The sequence below is a fragment of the Mirounga leonina genome, unplaced genomic scaffold (assembly GCF_011800145.1).
Source record: "Mirounga leonina isolate KUSES-001 unplaced genomic scaffold, KU_Mleo_1.0 Mir_106, whole genome shotgun sequence".
NCBI lineage: Eukaryota > Metazoa > Chordata > Mammalia > Carnivora > Phocidae > Mirounga > Mirounga leonina.
In genome coordinates this window covers 4,369,781-4,390,092 of record NW_023270232.1, presented here as the reverse complement: position 1 = coordinate 4,390,092, position 20,312 = coordinate 4,369,781, and the positions used below count along the sequence as shown (strand labels likewise).

General features: G+C 37.2%; 1 protein-coding gene and 1 non-coding gene across 7 annotated transcripts in view; both read right to left on the bottom strand.

Annotated features, from left to right (window-relative positions):
- Nucleotides 1-20,312, bottom strand: part of LOC118018008 (cell division cycle and apoptosis regulator protein 1) — a 105,735-nt gene that overhangs the window by 25,538 nt on the left and 59,885 nt on the right. For 4 of the 6 annotated variants that reach the window (XM_035016474.1, XM_035016469.1, XM_035016460.1 and 1 more), the window contains exons 5-16: nt 18,459-18,491; nt 14,658-14,851; nt 13,663-13,777; nt 13,356-13,548; nt 8,416-8,545; nt 7,778-7,939; nt 4,974-5,199; nt 4,268-4,381; nt 3,521-3,687; nt 2,577-2,787; nt 1,676-1,759; nt 78-263 (exon numbers count right to left, since the gene is read on the bottom strand). In XM_035016474.1, the coding sequence (XP_034872365.1) occupies nt 78-263; nt 1,676-1,759; nt 2,577-2,787; nt 3,521-3,687; nt 4,268-4,381; nt 4,974-5,199; nt 7,778-7,939; nt 8,416-8,545; nt 13,356-13,548; nt 13,663-13,777; nt 14,658-14,851; nt 18,459-18,491 (1,815 nt within the window). The remainder of the gene's footprint in view (nt 1-77; nt 264-1,675; nt 1,760-2,576; nt 2,788-3,520; nt 3,688-4,267; nt 4,382-4,973; nt 5,200-7,777; nt 7,940-8,415; nt 8,546-13,355; nt 13,549-13,662; nt 13,778-14,657; nt 14,852-18,458; nt 18,492-20,312) is intronic. The other 2 variants (XM_035016490.1, XM_035016500.1) reach the window with 2 other exon arrangements.
- On the bottom strand, nt 3,819-3,883 carry LOC118018449. The gene has a single exon (XR_004681411.1). It is a non-coding gene; the product is annotated as a small nucleolar RNA SNORD98 (small nucleolar RNA).

The window sequence follows — 20,312 nt, the reverse complement described above, 5'->3', positions numbered from 1 at the left end:
TTTTATCTTAATAAAAGTATACACAAACATATTTCAAGAACTCTCTCTAAACCAGTATTATATTTAATAGTATATACCTCTTTATCATCTTCAGATTTCCTATCATCCTCCTCTTCCTCTTCTTTTTCTGATTTCTCTAATTCTTTTTGTTCTTCTTTTTGCTCTTCTACTTTAAGCTGTTTTGTCAACCGGGCTATTAACTGGGATTTTAATCCTTTAGAACTAAGAGCTCGACTTTCCAATTCTTTTCGGAGATCATTTACCTAAATATACAGAGCATAAAAACACAGAAAAAGAAAATGGGATATTGAAATAGGGAACAAACTATGCAATTATCTTTCATCTGGTTTTTTAAAATGTTGGTGAAAAATACACTTGTACAGCTCAGAACATGTTTGTGAAAATGCAACTGATAGAATATTTTTGGAAAATAATCTGTAACATGTTTTAAGATGCTTTAAAAACCATTAATGCTCTTTGACACAGAAATTCTAATTTACGGCAGTTCACCCTAAAGAAATATTCTAAACACACTGGAAAACAAAACTTTTACATATTTCTTGTAACAGTTCCTTCCTCAAAAATGTGAAGAATCTAAATATCCAACAAAAGATAATAATACCACATCAACTGGATGAGAGGAATACAGAACATTTAAAAAGAATTACATGGGAAACACCAATATTAATTGAAAAGGATGAGACTGCCAATGTTTTATAGATGATCAGAACCAACCAACCAACCAATCATAAAGCTTGTACACAGAAAAAATAATGGAAAAAATACACGAAAATTTTAACAGTGGCTGTGTTTGAGTTATAGACTTGAGTAACTTTTATCTTCTATTTTTCTATGTATGTACCAGTTTTTAAAATAAGCACACATTGTATTTATAACCAAAAGAAATACAAGTTTTAAAATAAGAAACTTAATGGCAAAGCCATCAGTTTGATAAAAAGTCCTGGGATGCAGGCTTAATCTTCTTATGATATACATTCTCTACTTACTAAAAAAAAAAGCAATGTGGGTTAAAAAACTACAGTTTCATAAGAAGGAAGAAAATGGGTTTTTTGCTGACAAAAGTTAACCAAAAGGTCAGCTTTTATGTGTTAAAAGTAACAGGCTGCAAAAGCTAGTGATCTTCTGATCTATGTAGAATGTACACACATAGAATTCTATGGATCTACATTCACATTATAAGCCCAGAAACGAAAAAGTATAGAATGATAATCAGTCCAAAGACATTGGGGACCAAAGAAAAACTAGTACAGCTTAACCAATGATTTTCAAAAGAGGCTTTTAAATTATTCTTTCCCAGTTCAGATGTGTATCAACCTACTTTTTAAATATTATTTCAAAAACTAAAGTAATCTTGATAATCTTTTTCCTGTTTCTTCCCTTTTCCTTGAATTTAAATTACTTAAGTGCAGAAATTCTGCCTTCTTGCTCAGTTCCCCAATCAAAAAATGATGCTACTCATACTACATGCACTTGTATATTACACTCGACAGATATAGGCTGCACTGATTTATAAAGTCAACCTTTATTTAATAATTATACACACACGTATAAATACAGAATATGTATTCAGTTGACTTTATTTTTAGTGGTTTTTTATGATAAAACACGGATCTCATTCTCTATTCTTGTCAGAGATTTCAAATTTCAAAGTTACCTTCATTGTCTTTGGATCAAGTTTAGACCAATGGGTTGGAGTAGAAATTTCTTTAGCTTCACCATCATCTTTCTCTTCTTCATCCTGATATACAAAGTTAAGAACATAATTACTATTCTGAAACCTTAAAATAAAAGTAATTTATTTTTAAAAGTCTGTTGCTGATCTGTGCAAGGTCACAAATGTTTCAGATTGTCTTCTCCTAAAGTTATTATTTAGGCAAGTCCACGTACATACATTCTACCACTTTTAACTGATCACAAAGACACTCATCAGCCAATCAAAGCCAGATCTGTGAAACACAAAAGGGTGATAAATTACAACACAAAGGATATCAGGGATGCACAAACACTGCCGGTCTCCACTAACCACACAGTGTGTGATCTTGCCCCAATTTTCAAGCCACCCAAAGTTAAGACTGATTTAGTCAGACCTTTCAAATGTACCAAAGACGATGCCACATAGCCTGAAATGTCAAATCTCTCAGACTTGTGGTTGTCCAATTTCAAATATCCATGACTAGAACTGATGACCGTGAAAGAGAAAATTTTTTAAATTTTAGAAAATGGCAAAATGTTTAAAATGGCTTAATACTGAATCTTGCTCAACAACTGGTCCCAGATTCCAGCAACTAGACCTATGATAAAAACAAAATTCTGTGCAATTTAAGCACAACTTATTTTCCTTTGAGGTCTCAGCACTCTTAAAGTTAGCATACTAGACAGATTTTTTTTTTAAAGAAAAGAAAATACAACTATACTGCTGAAAGCTGGATTACCAGTCGCTGTTACCAGTTATGTTCCTCCATGTGTGTTTGTTATGTAGTGTGTGGTGTGCATTTGTGCCTGTGTTCCTGTGCCTGTGAGAAGCGGAAATAGAAAAAGGGATTAGCGTTCAGTGCCTGTTCTCCATCAGCCTCCTTGCGTTCACCCTGAAGCTTCTCGACCAGCTGCTGCTTGTATCCTCGGGAGAGGGTTTCCCACTCTGAGCGGGTGGGAAGGCAATGCCAAACATCCGGGAAAAATAAAACCACTGTCTCCACATGAGCTGGAACTGTACGCCCCTTGTGGGTCTCCTCAGGGCGATGGTAGCGAATCTCTGCAAAACGGTACCTGTTGCAAGGGAAGAAGCATGTTGGAAAAAAAATTCTAAAATACATTTTAAAGACCCTAGTTCACTTGTAGCACATCAAGTAAAGAAATTTTGCTGCAAGAACTTGAGGTTGGTCTAAAGAAAAAAAAATTATAGAAGCCATAGTTCCTCTTTTGGTACATTTGTACAATATTTTATGGTTAAAAGAATATGTTCCCCAAGGCATTTTCAAGTTTGATTATAGAGCTACCCATATTTTAGAGAATACCTGAAGAAGCTGGATAGCTGTTCAGATTTCATGTGCTAAAAAAAGAATATTCTCAATTAAGTCACAAGAAATACACTAAAATACACAAGACAAATAAGCCTCAAGAGAAAATATGGCTGAACAAAAATAATCAGCACCTACATCATTTTATAACAAAAGAATTATAATGAAATGAAGTTCTCTCTTGACGATCTTCTCCAGCTATGCATGAAATGAAAAATATTTTCAACATACATCCAACTTCCGAAGTAAAGCATAACAAAACATTTAAGTAATGTTCAGTTTATTTTGATTAGTTCTTAAATCCTTTTTCCCCCAAACATTTTTGGCACCAAATAAACTTTTGCTACAAATGGGGATTTTCCTTTGAGATTACCTGCATGATCAAGGTTGCTAAAATAAGGGGGGAGGGGAGGCTGACAGATAAGAACATCTATATAAACTATGAAAAAACATTTCTAATCAAGAAATGAATTGGTACTTACCATTGCGTGCATACACTTAGATCAATGCCTGTCAGAGCCTTACAACAACGAATAGCAGTCTTAATCAACACAGAGGGGTCTTTTTCTGGGTCTGGTCCATCCAACGAAGGAGACCAGTGACCTCCAATGGCCATGGCTTCATCCTTGCCTTTCATGCCCACTAAAAACTAATTCAAAACAAAGAATCATTTACATGTGTTATGCAACTTGTCAAATTACAAATAAAATACTTGAAAAGGAAAGGGACAAACCTTTCCAATATCATTTTTACTACCTCTGGTATCTGTCAGTCAAGGAAGAGTTCAGTTCATCGTGTTCCACACTGCATTTCAGCAATGGAATAGGATTTACACATCATAACTCATCCTTCTAAAATATTTCTTCAGATAAAGAATTTTTTTAAAGAAACAAGCTATAATTCACACTTTAAAAGAATCCAAAAATATACTAAATCCAATACGACTAAAATTTTACTATCCTACGAGCATAAAATACCAAAATGACAGCTGAACTAGTGACATACAAATAAGATATAGCCATAATCTTCACTGAAAGAAAATCTTCATCATTAAATTTTGAGTGCCTTAACAATACAAAAATTAGTTGTTAATAAGTTAAAAATGTAGTATTTTTAATTTTATATATTATATATATGTATTTTATATACATATGTAGACACACACACACAGAGTTAGAACTAAGCAAAGCAAATATATACCTGAAGTTAAAATAAGTGTTTCATTTTACCTTAACAAGTCTAGCAGGATGTTGAAATCCATCTCGAAGTTCTTGTGGGTCTTCAGCAAGAGCACATGACTTATGATACAAATCTTCCATACTAGGACTAGCCATCAGCATTACCTATTATAGTCAAATAATTCAATCCTGTCAAAAGTCTAAAGTAATGTAAAAAAATGAGAAGCACTACTAATTATCCTTACATATTAGATATCCAAAATTTTTTTATAAAAATGGAAAGTAAAATGCTACAGCAGAAATGGTATTAGATACTTTATAATGATAGAATTTTAACTTGTCAAGAAATGCTTTTTGATCAATGTTCTATAATAGCCAAAAACTATCCGACCATAAGCAATATATTGAATGTTACCCTGAAGGCTAACATATAGGGAATTCACCAACATTACGTTTTATCTGAGGCTACCAGAAGTCACAGAACATTCCAAAAAGCTATTCAATAAAATCAACTTCATCTTCACGTTTATGAGTTTCAAAATGTTAAAACAATAACCATGAATTTTACAGCTTAAGAGATAAGACAAAGAGGTTAAATTAAATTACTTAAATAACCAAAACAGAATCAGGCAGACAAGGAAAAAAAAAATAGCTATTCAGGTCTTAAACATAACCACTTCCAGGAGATTAATTCCACATACACTCTTAATATGAGTAACTGCTCAGAAATTTTAGCTATATATCACAGAATACAAACCTTTGCACTGTATAAATGGTCAGCATCTGGTGGATCAAGAATAGCCATATTTTTTTCTAAGGACTCTACTTCTCTGTGCATTACATAGAAATTGCAGTAATTTCCCAGCTGAAATGGTCTTGACAAAGGGAAAGCATCCACCCATGTAAACTGAGCATCAAAAAAGTCACTAGGTATATATAAATTCTGATAACGGCGCCTTAGTTCCATCATGTCACAACTAGGACTGAAAAACAGACATAAGTAAGTGAATAAATGGCCTTAGTATCAAAGATTATATGAACATTCACTCCATTCCACATCTAAATATATAAGCTGACATGGTTAAAAGCCAGCTGAGAATGGTCAGAATCAATTATTAATGAGCTATAGATTTGCAAAGAGCCATATGAAACCTCACTTTCAAATTTGTCTACTTAGAGCTTTAAATAAATAACTGGTACCTAAGTGTTACCTTCATTTCTTTGCGTTTTCTGTGTAGCTTGAAATACGTTAGAGACCCTCTGAAATAACTTCAATGCCAGCTCCAGAGAAGATATGAACAAAAAGCAGTTCTACCTCAGCTGAAACTACGAATTTTTTAGAAAATTATAATTCATATAGAATGGATACAAAGAAGGGACAAGATTGATACCAAATGATGCGTACTCCTCAATTAGGTTCATATAATGTAAAAAACATAAATCTTCATTTTATAGTAAGATCCTATATCAAGCATATTTACATTCAAAATTAAGCACAAAAATCCACATGAAAGCTAAATCTAAATGTTTGATTATCTAACACCTCCATACCTCTCTCTGTTAATGATTACGATCCATACCTGATGGATTATTACGTAAAGAGGGTAAGTTTCTTGCCTTTTAAATACTGATTGTTTTAAAGGATGCTTTCCTTTTTCCTAAGAAGCAGAGCTTTTAAAGAAAAGGAACTCAAAGGTAAATCAATCTGGTAAAAGAACAAAGGATTTCTATTAAAAGCGTAACAAAAAGTGGAAAACAACAATTTGTAAGATGAAAAGATAACTACATTATCTTTTTTATTATTTTTCTTTTCACTGTCTTTTTGAAAGACAACTAAAGACAAGGTATAAATTATGACCTAATATATTTGTAGGGGTATCTTTTTATTTGAAGCCTAAAAATAACAAACATATAGTGACAAACTTGTCATCAGGTATGGTTGCTAACATAAGTATACATTATTTGGATAAAATTCTGCTGTCAAAATAAGGAAAATTTGAAAAATACTTATTTGAGTTTTTTAAGAAATGTTTCAAATAGACAGTTTGTATAACAGTTTCTTAGTTTTCCATCTCTAGAATTTTTGAAGTTGTGTTTTACCCTGTAGGATTTTAATCTACAATAAAACAAAGGATGTACAAATGAGTCATGCCTTGGCATACAGTATCTTATAATCACATTACTACAAAACAATCTTGATTTCCACAACTATAGATGAGAAAAGGTATAGTAATTTCAAATGATTTTTATTTGTAATGGGTTGATCTGATGTTCTAGGAATTTATTTCAAAGTGATGAAATGAAACTATGAAGGTCTAACCTGGAAGGAGAGAAATAGCTATTGAATTTATATCCTATTCATCACAATTCTCCCCAAAAGTAGAGCAGAGCTCCTCTATTTAATATATTTGGGACTGGAGAAGTGTTTTTGGTTCTAATAAGTTTCTCTGATATATGCAATCTAGATAAAAGTAAATAGGAGTAACAAGAAAAGTAGTATAAATGAAGAATAGTTGCTCATTTGACCACATGACTAAATGAACATGAACTATCTAACAATTAAGCAAAGTTCCTAAGAAAGATTTTTTTTGGCATTGAGTAGTTTAAGTTTACACTGTTTTACTCAACCTAGAACTGAATATATAGAAATTTAAATTTCTGACAGGTCAGTATTATCAATATTATTATTCTTCGTTGAAACACAGTAATATATCCTCAGGAGACTGAAGCGCACAGTTATTTGTTCCTATGCTAAACAGCTTTAAACACTGCTTTTAATGATTCATTTTTATTTTATTGTCAATTTGTTTTCTCCATTTGTTAATTTATCTTATATTCAATTGCCAGTCCCATCCCAGGGCCTTTAGATAATTCCTCCTTTCCCTTAGACTAAATCAGTCATTTGACCAATTTGCGTTTTTATGAATTACAACTTTGTAGTTACTACCTGGCCATGACATCCCACCACCACCATTAATTATGGAGTATCTACAACTGCCACAGACTGGATTAAGTGCTTTAGATACACAAACTTAATTTAACCTTAGGAATTCTACTAGTTGATAAAATTTCCATTTTGCAGGTGAAACTAAGAAATTCTTGTCAACTTGCCTATTAACTCTGACTTCAAAGGCTGAAAAATGTATTTATATACATGTATATATGTCTGTGAGTGTATATGAAGGTCTATGTTGCTATGATGCCACATCGTCACAGCTAACTTGAAATAACTGGTCCACTGCTGTGTTATTACTTCATCATACACAATGAACTACACATGGACTTAATAAAGTTATCAATAAATCTGGACCTTAAATGATTAAGAAACAAATTAAAAAAAAAAAACACAAGTTGATCACAAGTGGCTCTTTTTCAGTAACTATCTTTAATGATTTGATGAATATACGAAAATACACTCCTACTTCAAACTGCATTTCTGCCCTATATAAAGTAAATGTCAGGAATGAAAGTTGTAAGAAAAATATCTCTGTAACATTCTACTAAATTAGACAAATTATAAAACTGGTAATTCAATAAAACAATGGGGGGAAAAGAACTTACCAATCTAAGGAAAATTTTGAAAACTGAACTGTGTAACGTGGAACAACACGTCGAACTCTCCGAGGTGATCGTTCTCTCTCTCTTCGAGGAGATCTCTCCCGGGAACGTTTTCTCTGAGGAGATCTTTCTCTGGATCTACGTCGTTCTCTCTCCCTTTCACGACTTAAAACAAAATGTTCTAAAATTACTAATATTTCTGGCATTATTGAACAGTTTTTTAATAAAATAGATAATATAAGATTCGCTAATATATTTTAACAACTTCTTAAAAACTGTTGTACAGTATGTGTAACACAAACTCACCATTTAACCATTTTTAAATGTACAGTTTGTGGCATCACATGCATTCACAGTGTGCACCTTCACCACCATCAAAGGTACACTTAAAAAGTACACTTAAAAAAAGTACACTTAGGGGCGTCTGGGTGGCTCAGTCATTAAGCGTCTGCCTTCAGCTCAGGTCACGATCCCAGAGTCCTGGGATCGAGCCCCGTATCGGGCTCCCTGCTCAGCGGGAGGCCTGCTTCTCCCTCTCCCACTCCCCCTGCTTGTGTTCCCTCTCTCGCTGTGTCTCTCTCTGTCAAATAAATAAATAAAATCTTTAAAAAAAAAAAAAAAGGACACTTAAAAAAAAATACCTTCGGTCATCTTTTCTGTTAGGCACTTGATCCCCTCTGTCATTCCTTCCTGAAAATCTGGATGGTGGATCTAATCTTCGTGCTGGTTGTGGCTGTGAAACTATACGAACAGGAGGCTGCAATAAACCAGCTTTAAAAGACACACACAAAAAATATTTTGACTTAAATAAAAGCATTACCCAGTTAAGTTTTACAACTAGAAAAAGCTGGCTGATGTTTTAAGCTTCGTGGCCAACAAATAGTAGACACCACTTGTATATTTGTATATATTTTTGTAATCATTTAAAAATGCAAAAGCCATTTATAGCTCAGTCACCATATAAACCAGGCCATGGACCAAATCAAAGGGCTATAGTTTGAAATCCCTGATCCACAGAGAGTACAAAGACTGCTGTACAAGTTATTCACAGGGTGCCAAACTATCATCCAGAGGTTCCACAGAGAAAAAGAACTCCTTATTATGGAGAGATCTCCACTCTGACCTAGTTATGAAATTTAGCATCAATTAATGGAAGAATCTGACATGTGCAATACAAATTACAAAACATCACTTATAAGGTGTCCTGGCCAACGCCTTTCTTTTTCTTTTTTTAAGAGAGAGAGCACAGGGCGCCTGGGTGGCTCAGTTGGTTAAGCGACTGCCTTCGGCTCAGTTCATGATCCTGGAGTCCTGGGATCGAGTCCCACATTGGGCTCCCTGCTCAGCAGGGAGTCTGCTTCTCCCTCTGACCCTACCCCCTCTCATGCTCTCTGTCTCTCAATCTCTCTCGTGCAAATAAATCTTAAAAAAAAAAAAAAGAGAGAGAGAGAGAGAGAGCACAAGTGAGCCGGGCGGTGGAGGGGGGGGGGGGCAGAAGGAGAGGAAGAAAGAAAATCTTAAGCAGGCTCCACACCCAGCAAGGAGCCTGATGTGGGGACTCAATCTAACAACCCTGAGATCATGAACTGAAACCTAAATCAGAAGACTGATGCTTAACTGACGGAGCCACCCAGGCACCCCTTACCAAAGCCTTTAGACTTATCTACTAGGTTCATAGTTTATATGGCAGATAGAGGAACAAGATAAAACTGTCACAAGGAATAAAGGCAAATCCATTATACAACATTCCAAAAGAATCTACAGGACAACTAGCCCAATTTCTTAAAAAAGTCAATGTTGTAAAGGAAGAAGAAAAAGCGGGAAACTTGGGCACCTGGGTTGCTTAGTCAGTTGAGTGTCCAACTCTTGATTTCAGCTCCAGTCATAATCCCAGGGTCCAGGGATAGGGCCCTGCCTCGGGCTTTCCACCAGTGGGGAGTCTGCCTTGGGATTCTCTCTCCCTCTCCTTCTGCCCTCTGGCTCCCCCTCCACCCCTGCACTCTCTCTTAAATAAATATTTGAAGAAAAGAAAATGTGGGTAACTATTCTAGAATAAAAAAACTAAAATAACATAACCAAACACAACGGATAAAAGCTGATTGACTTTTTGTTTAGGAAACAAAACACAACCTTCAAAGACCTCTGGGAGACAAATGGGGAGATTTGAATATACTGAGAATACTTAAATGCTTTTTCTTAGATGTGATAATAGATTGTAGTTATATAGAAAAATGGTCTCGGGGCACCTAAGTGGCTCAGTCATTGAGCGTCTGCCTTCAGCTCAGGTTATGATCCCAGGGTCCTGGGATGGAGCCCTACATCAGGCTCCCTGCTCCACAGGAAGTCTGCTTCTCCCTCTCCCACTCCCCTTGCTTGTGTCCCTCTCTCTCACTGTCTGTCTCTCTTTGTCAAATTTTTTTTTAAAGCTTTTTATTTATTTATTCATAAGAGACAGACAGAGGCAGAGGGAGAAGCAGGCTCCCTGCTGAGCAGGGAACCAATGTGGGACTCGATCCCAAGACCCTGGGATCATGCCCTGAGCCGAAGGCAGATGCCCAACCATCTGAGCCACCCAGGCACCCTAAATAAATGAAATCTTAAAAAAAAAAAAAGAAAAGGAAAGAAAAGAAAAATGGGTCTCTTTTAGAAAGGACATGCTTCAGTATATAGGGGTGAAACATCCCAGTGTCTGCTAACTACTTCAAAGGAATAAGCAAAAACTGTATGTATTTGTACACAAGTAAGCAGGCAAAACACATAATAAAATGTTAACAATTTTACAAGGTTGTAAGTATATAACTGATCACTTCACTGTTCTTTCAACATTTTTGTATGCTTGAAAATTTTCATGATAAAAATTGTGGGGAGGAAAGAAACAGCTAACTCTTATGAAAAGGAATCCATAGCTGCCAATGGAAATTTTTTAAGTTGTTTTTTTTTTTTTAAGTTTTTATTATTTATTTGACAGAGAGAGTGCACAAGCATGGGAGTAGCAGGCAGAGAGGGAGAAGTTAAGCAAAGAGCCTGATGTGGGGCTTGATCCCAGGACTCTGGGATCACGACCTAAGCGAAAGGCAGATGCTTAACTGAGCCACCCAGGTACCCCTAAATAAAATCTTTAAAAACAAACAGAGGGATGCCTGGGTGGCTGAGTCAGTTAAGGGTCTGCCTTCGGCTCAGGTCATGATCCCAGGGTCCTGGGATTGAGCCCCATGTAGGGCTCCTTGCTCAGCTGGAGCCTGCTTCTCCCTCTGCCTGCTGCTTCCCCTGCTTGTGCTCTAACAAATGAATAATTAAAATCTTTAGAAAATAAATAATTAAAATCTTTAGAAAATAAATAAATAAATAAAAACAGAAAAGAAATCACAGGACTACCGGGCAGATATTTGGAAGAACCAAGTAGACTGAAAACACCCTGGCATTATCTAGTAAGTTTAAGTTACACAAACCCTCAGACCTTGCAATTCCACCTGAAGGTATATGTATGTCCTACAGAAACCTGGGCACATGCTCCTGGACACATATGAGAGGACATTTTTAACAGCATTCTCTGAAACCAAAAACTAGAAATAATCCTAACGTTTACCAGAAAACAGATAAACTGTACAATATTCGTATGTGTGATATTATCTAATAATGAAAATGAAGAATCAGCCAGATGGAAAAACTAGTATGAGAGGGGTGCCTGGGTGGCTCAGACGTTAAGCATCTGCCTTCAGCTCGAGTCATGATCCCACTCCCCCTGCTTGTGTTGCCTCTCTCCCTGTGTCTCTCTGTCAAATAAATAAAATCTTTAAAAGAAAAAAAATAGTATGAGAAACTTTTAGAACATAATGTTGGGAAAAAATGGCTCAGTTAGTTGAGCGTCTGCCTTCGGCTCAAGTCACGATCCCAGGGTCCTGGGATTGAGCCCTGCATCAGGCTCCCTGCTCGGCGGGAAGCCTGCTTTTCCCTCTCCCACCCCCCTGCTTGTGCTCCCTCTCTCGCTGTGTCTGTCTCTGTCAAATAAATAAAATCTTAAAAAAAAAAAAAATACTAATTAGGGGTGCCTGCATGGCTCAGCTGACTAAGCATCTGACTCTTGATTTTGGCTCACGTCATGATCTCATGGTCATGGGATGGAGCCTCACACTGGGCTACACGCTTGGCGGAATCTGCTTGAGTTTCTTTCTCTCCTCTCCCTCCCCCTCTGCTCTTCCCCCTCCTCCTGTGCACTCTCTCTCTCCTCTAAAATATATATATATTAAAGAAAAAAAAAAAACCACCCTACCAAAAACAACAACAACAAGCCAATTAATTAGGCTTTTGTTGGGGTGCCTGGTGGGTCAGTTGGCTGACTGCCTGCCTTCAGCTCAGGTCGTGATCCCAGGGTCCTGGGTTCGAGCCCCGCACCTGGCTCCCTGCTCGGCGGGAAGTCTGCTTCTTCCTCTCCCTACTACCCTCATGCTCGCTCTCTCGCTCTCTCAAAATAAATAAAATCTTAAAAAAAAAAAGTAGGCGGGCGCCTGGGTGGCTCAGTCGGTTAAGCGACTGCCTTCGGCTCAGGTCATGATCCCGGAGTCCCAGGATCGAGTCCCGCATCGGGCTCCCTGCTCGGCAGGGAGTCTGCTTCTCCCTCTGACCCTCCCCTGTCTCATGCTCTCTCTCTCTCTATCTCATTCTCTCTCTCAAATAAATAAATAAAATCTTTAAAAAAAAAAAAAAAGTAGGCTTCTGTGAAGCCAAGGCTATCTTGTTAATACTTCAATAAAAAGTGTCCCCAATGTCAAATAATTAATTTGCACAGGAAAATGTAAAATACAGCTCATTTATTTCATGCACTGTAATTCAATGGATAATTTAAAGTACTATCACCAGACAACACATATATAAAATATTATGTGTAGGGGCACCTGGTTGGCCCAGTCGGTTAAGTGGGCAACTCTAGATTTTGGCTCAGGTCATTATCTCAGGGTCCTGGGATTGAGCCCCATGTTGGGCTCCCTGCTCAGCGGGGAGTCTGCTTGTAGATTCTCTCTCTCCCTGTCCTCCCCTCCCCCCTAAATAAATAAATCTTAAAAAAATAATAATAAGGGCGCCTGGGTGGCTCAGTTGGTTGGGCGACTGCCTTCGGCTCAGGTCATGATCCTGGAGTCCCGGGATCAAGTTCCATAACGGGCTCCTTGCTTAGCAGGGGGTCTGCTTCTCCCTCTGACCCTCCCCCCTCTCATGTGCTCGCTCTCTCTCATTCTCTCTCAATAAAATAAATAAAATCTTTTTAAAAAAAAAATAAATAAATAAATAAAATGTTGATTATATGACATTTCCTTCCATTACAGATAAGATACCAATAAAGGGACTGGGGATTAATATTGACATTTAAGTTCACAAAGAGCATGTCTTTCTATAAGAGCAATAAAATAAAAATACTTCCAAACAGCTACGTAAGTAGAAGTGGCCTGCACAAGATACTTAAACCTCCTTTCAAGTATTTTGGAAATCCTTGCCTTTTTTAAAAAAGCATATTCTCGTTGTTTTAACAACTACAGTTGTAAAAGTTACGTGTTAGTCTGAAACAGAAAAGACACACTGCAAGTAATACCTTTCTGCTGTGGCTGCTGTAATAAAGGCTGTGGCTGAGTCTGCAATAATGGTGTAATAGAAGCTGCTGAGATCTGGGCCTGCAGGAGGGACTGGGGTTGGGGCTGAGCCTGAACACCAAACGTCGTCTGTGGTGCAATTGGCTGAAGTACAGCAGGAGGAGTCTTCAGTAAAGGTTGAGTTTGGGATTGATTCTTAATAAAAATAAAGAAATAAAATAAAAATTTTAAAGAGAAAGAAAAAACTCTGAAAATTAGTAAACTGAATCACCAAGTTTCTATAACACCTAACTCCGTTATTTTATATACCTGATTTGGTAGCGTCTGAATTCTTTGAGCATTCCATTTAAAAGGCATATTGGGATTATATGTAGCTTCAACCAATACTCTGTCACCCACTTGGGGGGTTTTCCCTTTGACAGCACTGGAAAATAAGTTAAATATACATTCAATTAAGAGATTCTTCCAAAAAAAATGTATACTTGTAGTATTTTACCTTACGTAAACTATCTGAAATGGAAGTCTAAAAAAAGCCCTTTTAAAAAGTAAATATACCTCCTAGACTTATTTTATTTTAGAACTGATCATGTTTCACCCTCCCTAAAAAACACAGGGTTTGAAGTGGAAGAAATAACTTTGCACCTCATATTCTCCCAATATTGTGTCCCTCCTTCTACAGTACTAACTTCTATAACCCAAAAGTAAGATTTCCTTTGGGCTGTGGAGTGGTAAGAGAAATGCAGATGGAACACAGGAGACCCATTTTTAGAAAACTCTCATGATAGTTAAATTTAATTTCCCAAATAAAGTCTTTCTAAGGCAGTTCACTAGGAACACAGTTGAAATATCCAAGGAAAATCTTTCATGCAACCACCATCACACTAACAAAATACTATTCTGAATATGTCAGTCATTAATCGTTCAATCTTACTCGTTAATTTTTCAATTAAAAAATGCTTTTTTAGTACATAGCATCATTAAATATGTCAAACAAAAGATTAAATTTTAAAAGGCATATGACTATTTCAATCTCTATTCTCACTGTAAGTCTGCCCATGAAGAGTTGGAAAAATTAACTCACTCCTATAAAACATGTATAAAGAATTCACCGTAACTATTTTATTAAGTAACCAGAGGTATCTTCACTCATATTCTCCAGAAAAAAAGGCTAGATACAAATATAATACAAGCCAGGTGACTAAAACAAAAAATAACTAAACCACAATCCTATGCCACAATTAGGTCTTATCAATATATTTCAGGCTAAATACAAGAAGGCATTTGCCAACACCTAATTAAGTTACCTAAGCTGAAAGAATACATCTTCATCCACAAATCCAAATGTATCATGTAGTTTTGTAACCACTCCTGTAAAAACACGCTGTTTCTGAGGCTGGGTTTGTTGCTGACTGGACCTTGGTGTTGGATACGATACAGTTATCTGTGCTGCAGGCTGAGGAGTAGACAGGCTAAGGCTTGTAGGCAGTGCAACAGCTGGCTATAAAACAAAATCAAGATCAAATCAAGCTAATGCTTTGAAATACTCTAGAAATTAAAAATGAGCACTCAAAACTAACTCAAAATGTAAAATTAACTTATTTAAAGTTAGGAAATACACATGTACACCTTGAAGATGAGAATCAAGTCTGAAAAAAACCTTTTTTTTTTTTTAATCTACCTCAACATTAAGTTCACCATAGTGAAATGAGTTTTAAGAATACTGCAGGTGCGGGGGCGCCTGGGTGGCTCAGTCGTTAAGCGTCTGCCTTCAGCTCAGGTCATGATCCCAGGGTCCTGGGATCGAGCCCCGCATTGGGTTCCCTGCTCTGCGGGAAGCCTGTTTCTCCCACGCCGTCTCCCCCTGCTTGTGTTCCGTCTCTCGCTGTCTCTCTCTTTGTCAAATAAATAAAAATTAAAAAAAAAAAGAATACTGCAGGTGCGCCTGAGTGGCTCAGGCTGAGCGTCCAAACTCTTGATTTTGGCTCAGGTCATGATCTAGGGTCATGAAATCGAGCCCCGTGTTGGGCTCTGCACTCAGCAGGGAGTCCATTTGGGACTTTCTTACTCCCTCTCCCTCTGCTCCTCCTCACGCTTGAGCACGCACACACACTCTCTAAATAATGCACATTGGGGTGCCTAGGTAGCTCAGTCAGTTAAGCATCAGACTCATGATTTCTCAGGGTTGTGAGATCGAGCCCGTCAGACTCATGTGCTAGGCATGGAGCCTGCTTAGGATTCTCATTCTCTCTCTCCCTCTTCCTGTGCAACCCCGCCTTAAAAAAATAACTGCATATATTAGGGGGTGCCTGGCTGGCTCAGTTGGTGGAGTGTGCAACTCTTGATCTTGGGGTTCTGGGTTCAAGCCCCACATTGGGAGTAGAGATTACTTAAAAAAAAAAAACCTGTAAATTTCAGTCCCCTCTTAGAAATTCAAAACAATAGTGGCCTAATACTCAGGAAAGTCCTATATAAGTGAAATAAGTCAGCGAAAGACAAGTATGTATGATCTCACTTACAGGTGAAATCTAAAAAAACAAAAAATTTATAGAAACAGAACAGAACCTTGGTGACTGCCAAGGGTATGGAGGGAGGAAGAAACGGGTGAAACTGGTCAAAAAGCACAAACTTCTAGTTATAAGATAAATAAGTTCCATGGATGTACTGTACAGCATGGTAACTATAATACAGTATTGTATATTTGACAGCTCTTAAAAGTTCTCAACAGAAAAAAATTTTTAACTATGTGAGGTGATTCACGTTAAAAAAAACTGATTATGATGGGGCGCCTGGGTGGCTCAGTCGTTAAGCACCTGCCTTCGGCTCAGGTCATGATCCCAGGGTCCTGGGATCGAGCCCTGCATCGGGCTCCCTGCTCAGTGGGGAGCCTGCTTCTCCCTCTCCCACTCCCCCTGCTTGTGTTCCCTCTCTTGCTGTGTCTCTGTCAAATAAATAAATTCTTTAAAAAAACAAAAAATAAAAAAACTATGGTCATCATTTCACAATACATAGATAAATCAATCTATATTGTATACCTTATATTAATACAATATTACAGATCAATTATCTTTCCATAACACTGAACAAAAAAAATGTTAACACTTTCATTCATCTTTTCTGACACAGACATGCACAGTATATTACTGATTAAAACTTCTATATACAAATAGAAATAAAATAATTAGAAATGAACAATCATCTGACTCTTCAAGACAAATTTGTTTTATACTTGCCCAATAAAGCAAGTCTCTTAATTTCTGTAATTTAAACAAAAAAGGCCAAGTCATATATATAGTATGACTATTTCTCAGCCTACGTTTCTCAGACTACGACCACAAAATTATTTCTCATGAAATTTCTTTAATATTCTAAGACAATAATGATTTATGGATGCTATTCCAAGAAAAGACTAATGTTTATAGCTTTTCTTAGTATGGAAATTCTACTATTAAAGATTGAAAATTCAGGACCAGTGTCAGTTGATTTTGATTCCTTAATGAAAATAAAGTAAGGCTGACTTCTCAAGTGCATTTTGGTTTTTTTTTACAAATACAACAGATTCAAGACTAAAATGGTATGAAAGATTACAGAGTACAAAGCTTCTCCCCTACTCCTGTTCGTCAACTACCTAATTCCCTATCCATGGATAATCACTGTCACCAGTTATTATTACAGGTTCTGCTTCCTTTTTATCCATTTCATAGTATTTCACTAAGTCAGCGAACCATGGCCCTTGGTCCAAATCCAGCCCACAGTTTATGATTTTGTGATTTTTGTATAGCTCAAAAACCAGTGATGGTTTCTTACACTTTATTAATTTTTAACGATTTTATTAATTTATTTGAGACAGAGCATGAATGTGGGTGGGGAGGGGGAGAGGGACAGACTCCATGCTCAGCAGGGAGCCTTATCTCGATCTCAGGACCCAGAGATCATGACCTGAGTGAAGTCAGATGGTTAACCTTGACTGAGTCACCCATGTACCCTGGTTTCTAACACTTTAAAATAATTTTTAAAAAGAAAAAAAAAAAATGCAACAAAGACTATAGGTGGTCCACAAACCTAAAGGAACACTACGTATCATTAAGTTTAAAAACGGGGGAGCCTGGGTGGCTGGTTGGTTAAGCCTCCGACTTGATTTTGGCTCAGGTCATGGTCTCAGGGTCAAGCCCCACATCAGGCTCTGCACTAAGTGCAGAGTCTGTTTGTCCCTCTCCCTCTATTCTTTACCATGCACGCTCTCTCTCTCTCTCTCAAATAAGTATGTATTTCTTGAAGTTCAAAAATTTTTAATGCTGCTGAAAACTTAAACTGATAATGTAATACAATACCCTACTAAGGTCAAGCTTAAAATGATATAACAGGTAAAAAAAAAAAAAATAAAATAACACGTTAAAAAAAAAATTCCTAAAAATATTAGCTACAATGAAAATGCATTAAGAATTAAGTTTAGGGGCGCGTGGATGGCTCAGTCATTAAGCGTCTGCCTTTGGCTCAGGTCATGATCTCAGGGTACTGGGATCAAGGCCCACATCAGGCTCTGCTCAGCAGGAAGCCTGCTTCTCCCTCTCCCACTCCCCCCGGCTTGTGTTCCCTCTCTTGCTGTGTCTCTGTCAAATAAATAAATAAAATCTTAAAAAAAAAAAAAAAAAAGGAATTACGTTTAAAATAAGAATCAAGTCTAGGGACACCTGGGCGGCTCAGTTGGTTAAGCGTCTGCCTTCAGGCTCAGGTCATGATCCCAGTGTCCTGGGATCAGGCCCCGCATTGGGCTCCCTCCTCAGCAGAGACTGCTTCTCTCTCTCTCTCCCTCTACCCCTCTCCCTCCCTATCAAATAAATAAATGAATAAAATCTTTAAAAAAAAATTACATTTAAAGTAAGACCTCATATTTATTCAACCTAGATCACAGCTGGATCTGCAATCAAAAACCATAAAAGACAAAATGACAACATGCATTCCATCTTTATTTCATATATTCTTAAAATAATATATAAATCCAACCAATATTCATCTTCAAACCCTGAAAGAAATACTAGAATAGGAATAAAATTTTGGTCTATTCTTCATTCAGATATCCAAAAGAAATAAATTAATGGCAAACTAACCTGTGTTAAAAGGGTCTGCTGAGGTTGCTGTAACTGAAAATAGAAAAAAACAAAAACAGGGAAGAAAAAAGAAAAGGATCAATCAAAATTATTTCACAGATGCTCTTATAAAGAAAAATTTCTATTAAATGGGTACTTCATCTCTAATTAAGAAATACGGTGAGGGCGCCTGGGTGGCTCAGTCGGTTAAGCGACTGCCTTCGGCTCAGGTCATGATCCTGGAGTCCCGGGATCGAGTCCCACATCGGGCTCCCTGCTCGGCAGGGAGTCTGCTTCTCCCTCTGACCCTCCCCCCTCTCATGTGCTCTCTCTCTCATTCTCTCTCTCAAATAAATAAATAAAATCTTTAAAAAAAAAAAAAAGAAATATGGTGAAAAATAACAGAAGTCAATAGGTGTTAAGATTTCCTGCAACTATTTCTAATTACAGACCTGATGTATAACTAACTTACTCAATGGGGCACCTGGCTGGCTCAGTCAGTAGAGCATGCAACTACTGATCTCAGTGTTCTAAGTTTGAGCCCCACGTTGGGTGTAGAGATTACTAAACATAGTATCTTTTATTTTTTTAAGATTTTATTTATTCATTTGAGAGACACAGAGAGCAAGAGAGAGAGAGAGAGCCCACAAGTAGGGAGAGCGCAGGCAGAGGGAGAGGGAGAAGCAGGCTCCCTGCTGCAGAGCCCGATGCGGGACTCAATCCCAGGACCCTGGGATCATGACCTGAGCTGAAGGCAGACGCTTAACTGACTGAGCCTCTCAGGTGCCCCTAAACATAAAATCTTTAAAAACAAAACAAAACAAAAAAAACTAACACATCCAATAAAGAAATTGTCTTTTATCTTATTTCATAGGAATAACACCCAAAAAACCCAAAACAAAAAAACACACACACACACAAAAACCTTAAGTCCTTAGATGGGAAAATTTCTATTATTGACATGTTGGTCACCATGCTACAGAAATATCATTGCAAAGAAAAAATCATTGGCACTCTAAATGATATATTCGATAAGGGGTTAATACACAAAATATATAAAGAACACACAAAATCTTACACCAAGAATCAAACAATCCAATTAAAGAATGGGTAGAGGAAATGAACACTGTTCAAAACAAAACATATTGAGAAGAGAAACATGAAAAGATGCTCAATATCAGTCATCATCAGGGAAATGCAAATCAAAACCACAATGAGGTATCATCTCACACCTGTCAAAACAGCTAAAATCAAAAACACAAGAAACAAGTGTTGAGGAGGATGTGGAGAAAAAAAACCTTCATGTATTTTTGGTGGAATATAAACTGGTACAACCACATGGAAAACAGTATGGAGGTTCCTCATAAAATAAAAAATAGAAATACCATATAATCTAATAATTCTACTATCGGATATTTACCCAAGAAGAAAAAATGCTAATTTCAAATGATGTATGTATCCCTATGTTTACCGCAGCATTATTTACAACAGCCAAGATATGGAAGGAACATAACTGTCCATCAACAGATAAATGGATAAGGAAAACCTGGTGGGTATACACAGGCACACACCTGCAACGGAGTATTACACAACCATAAAAAGGATGAGCTTGTGCCATTTGAGACAACACAGATGGACCTAGAGGGTACTATGCTAAGAGAAATATGTCAGACTGAGAAAGACAAATACTGTGTAATTCCACTCATAAGTAGAATCTCAAGAAAAATAAAACAATGGGCACCTGGGTGGCTCAGTCGGTTGAGCATCTGTCTTCGGCTCAGGTCATGATCTCGGGGTCCTGGGATGGAGCCCCATGTTGGGCTCCCTGCTCAGCGGGGAGTCTGTTTCTCCTTCTCCCTCTGCCCCTCCCACCGC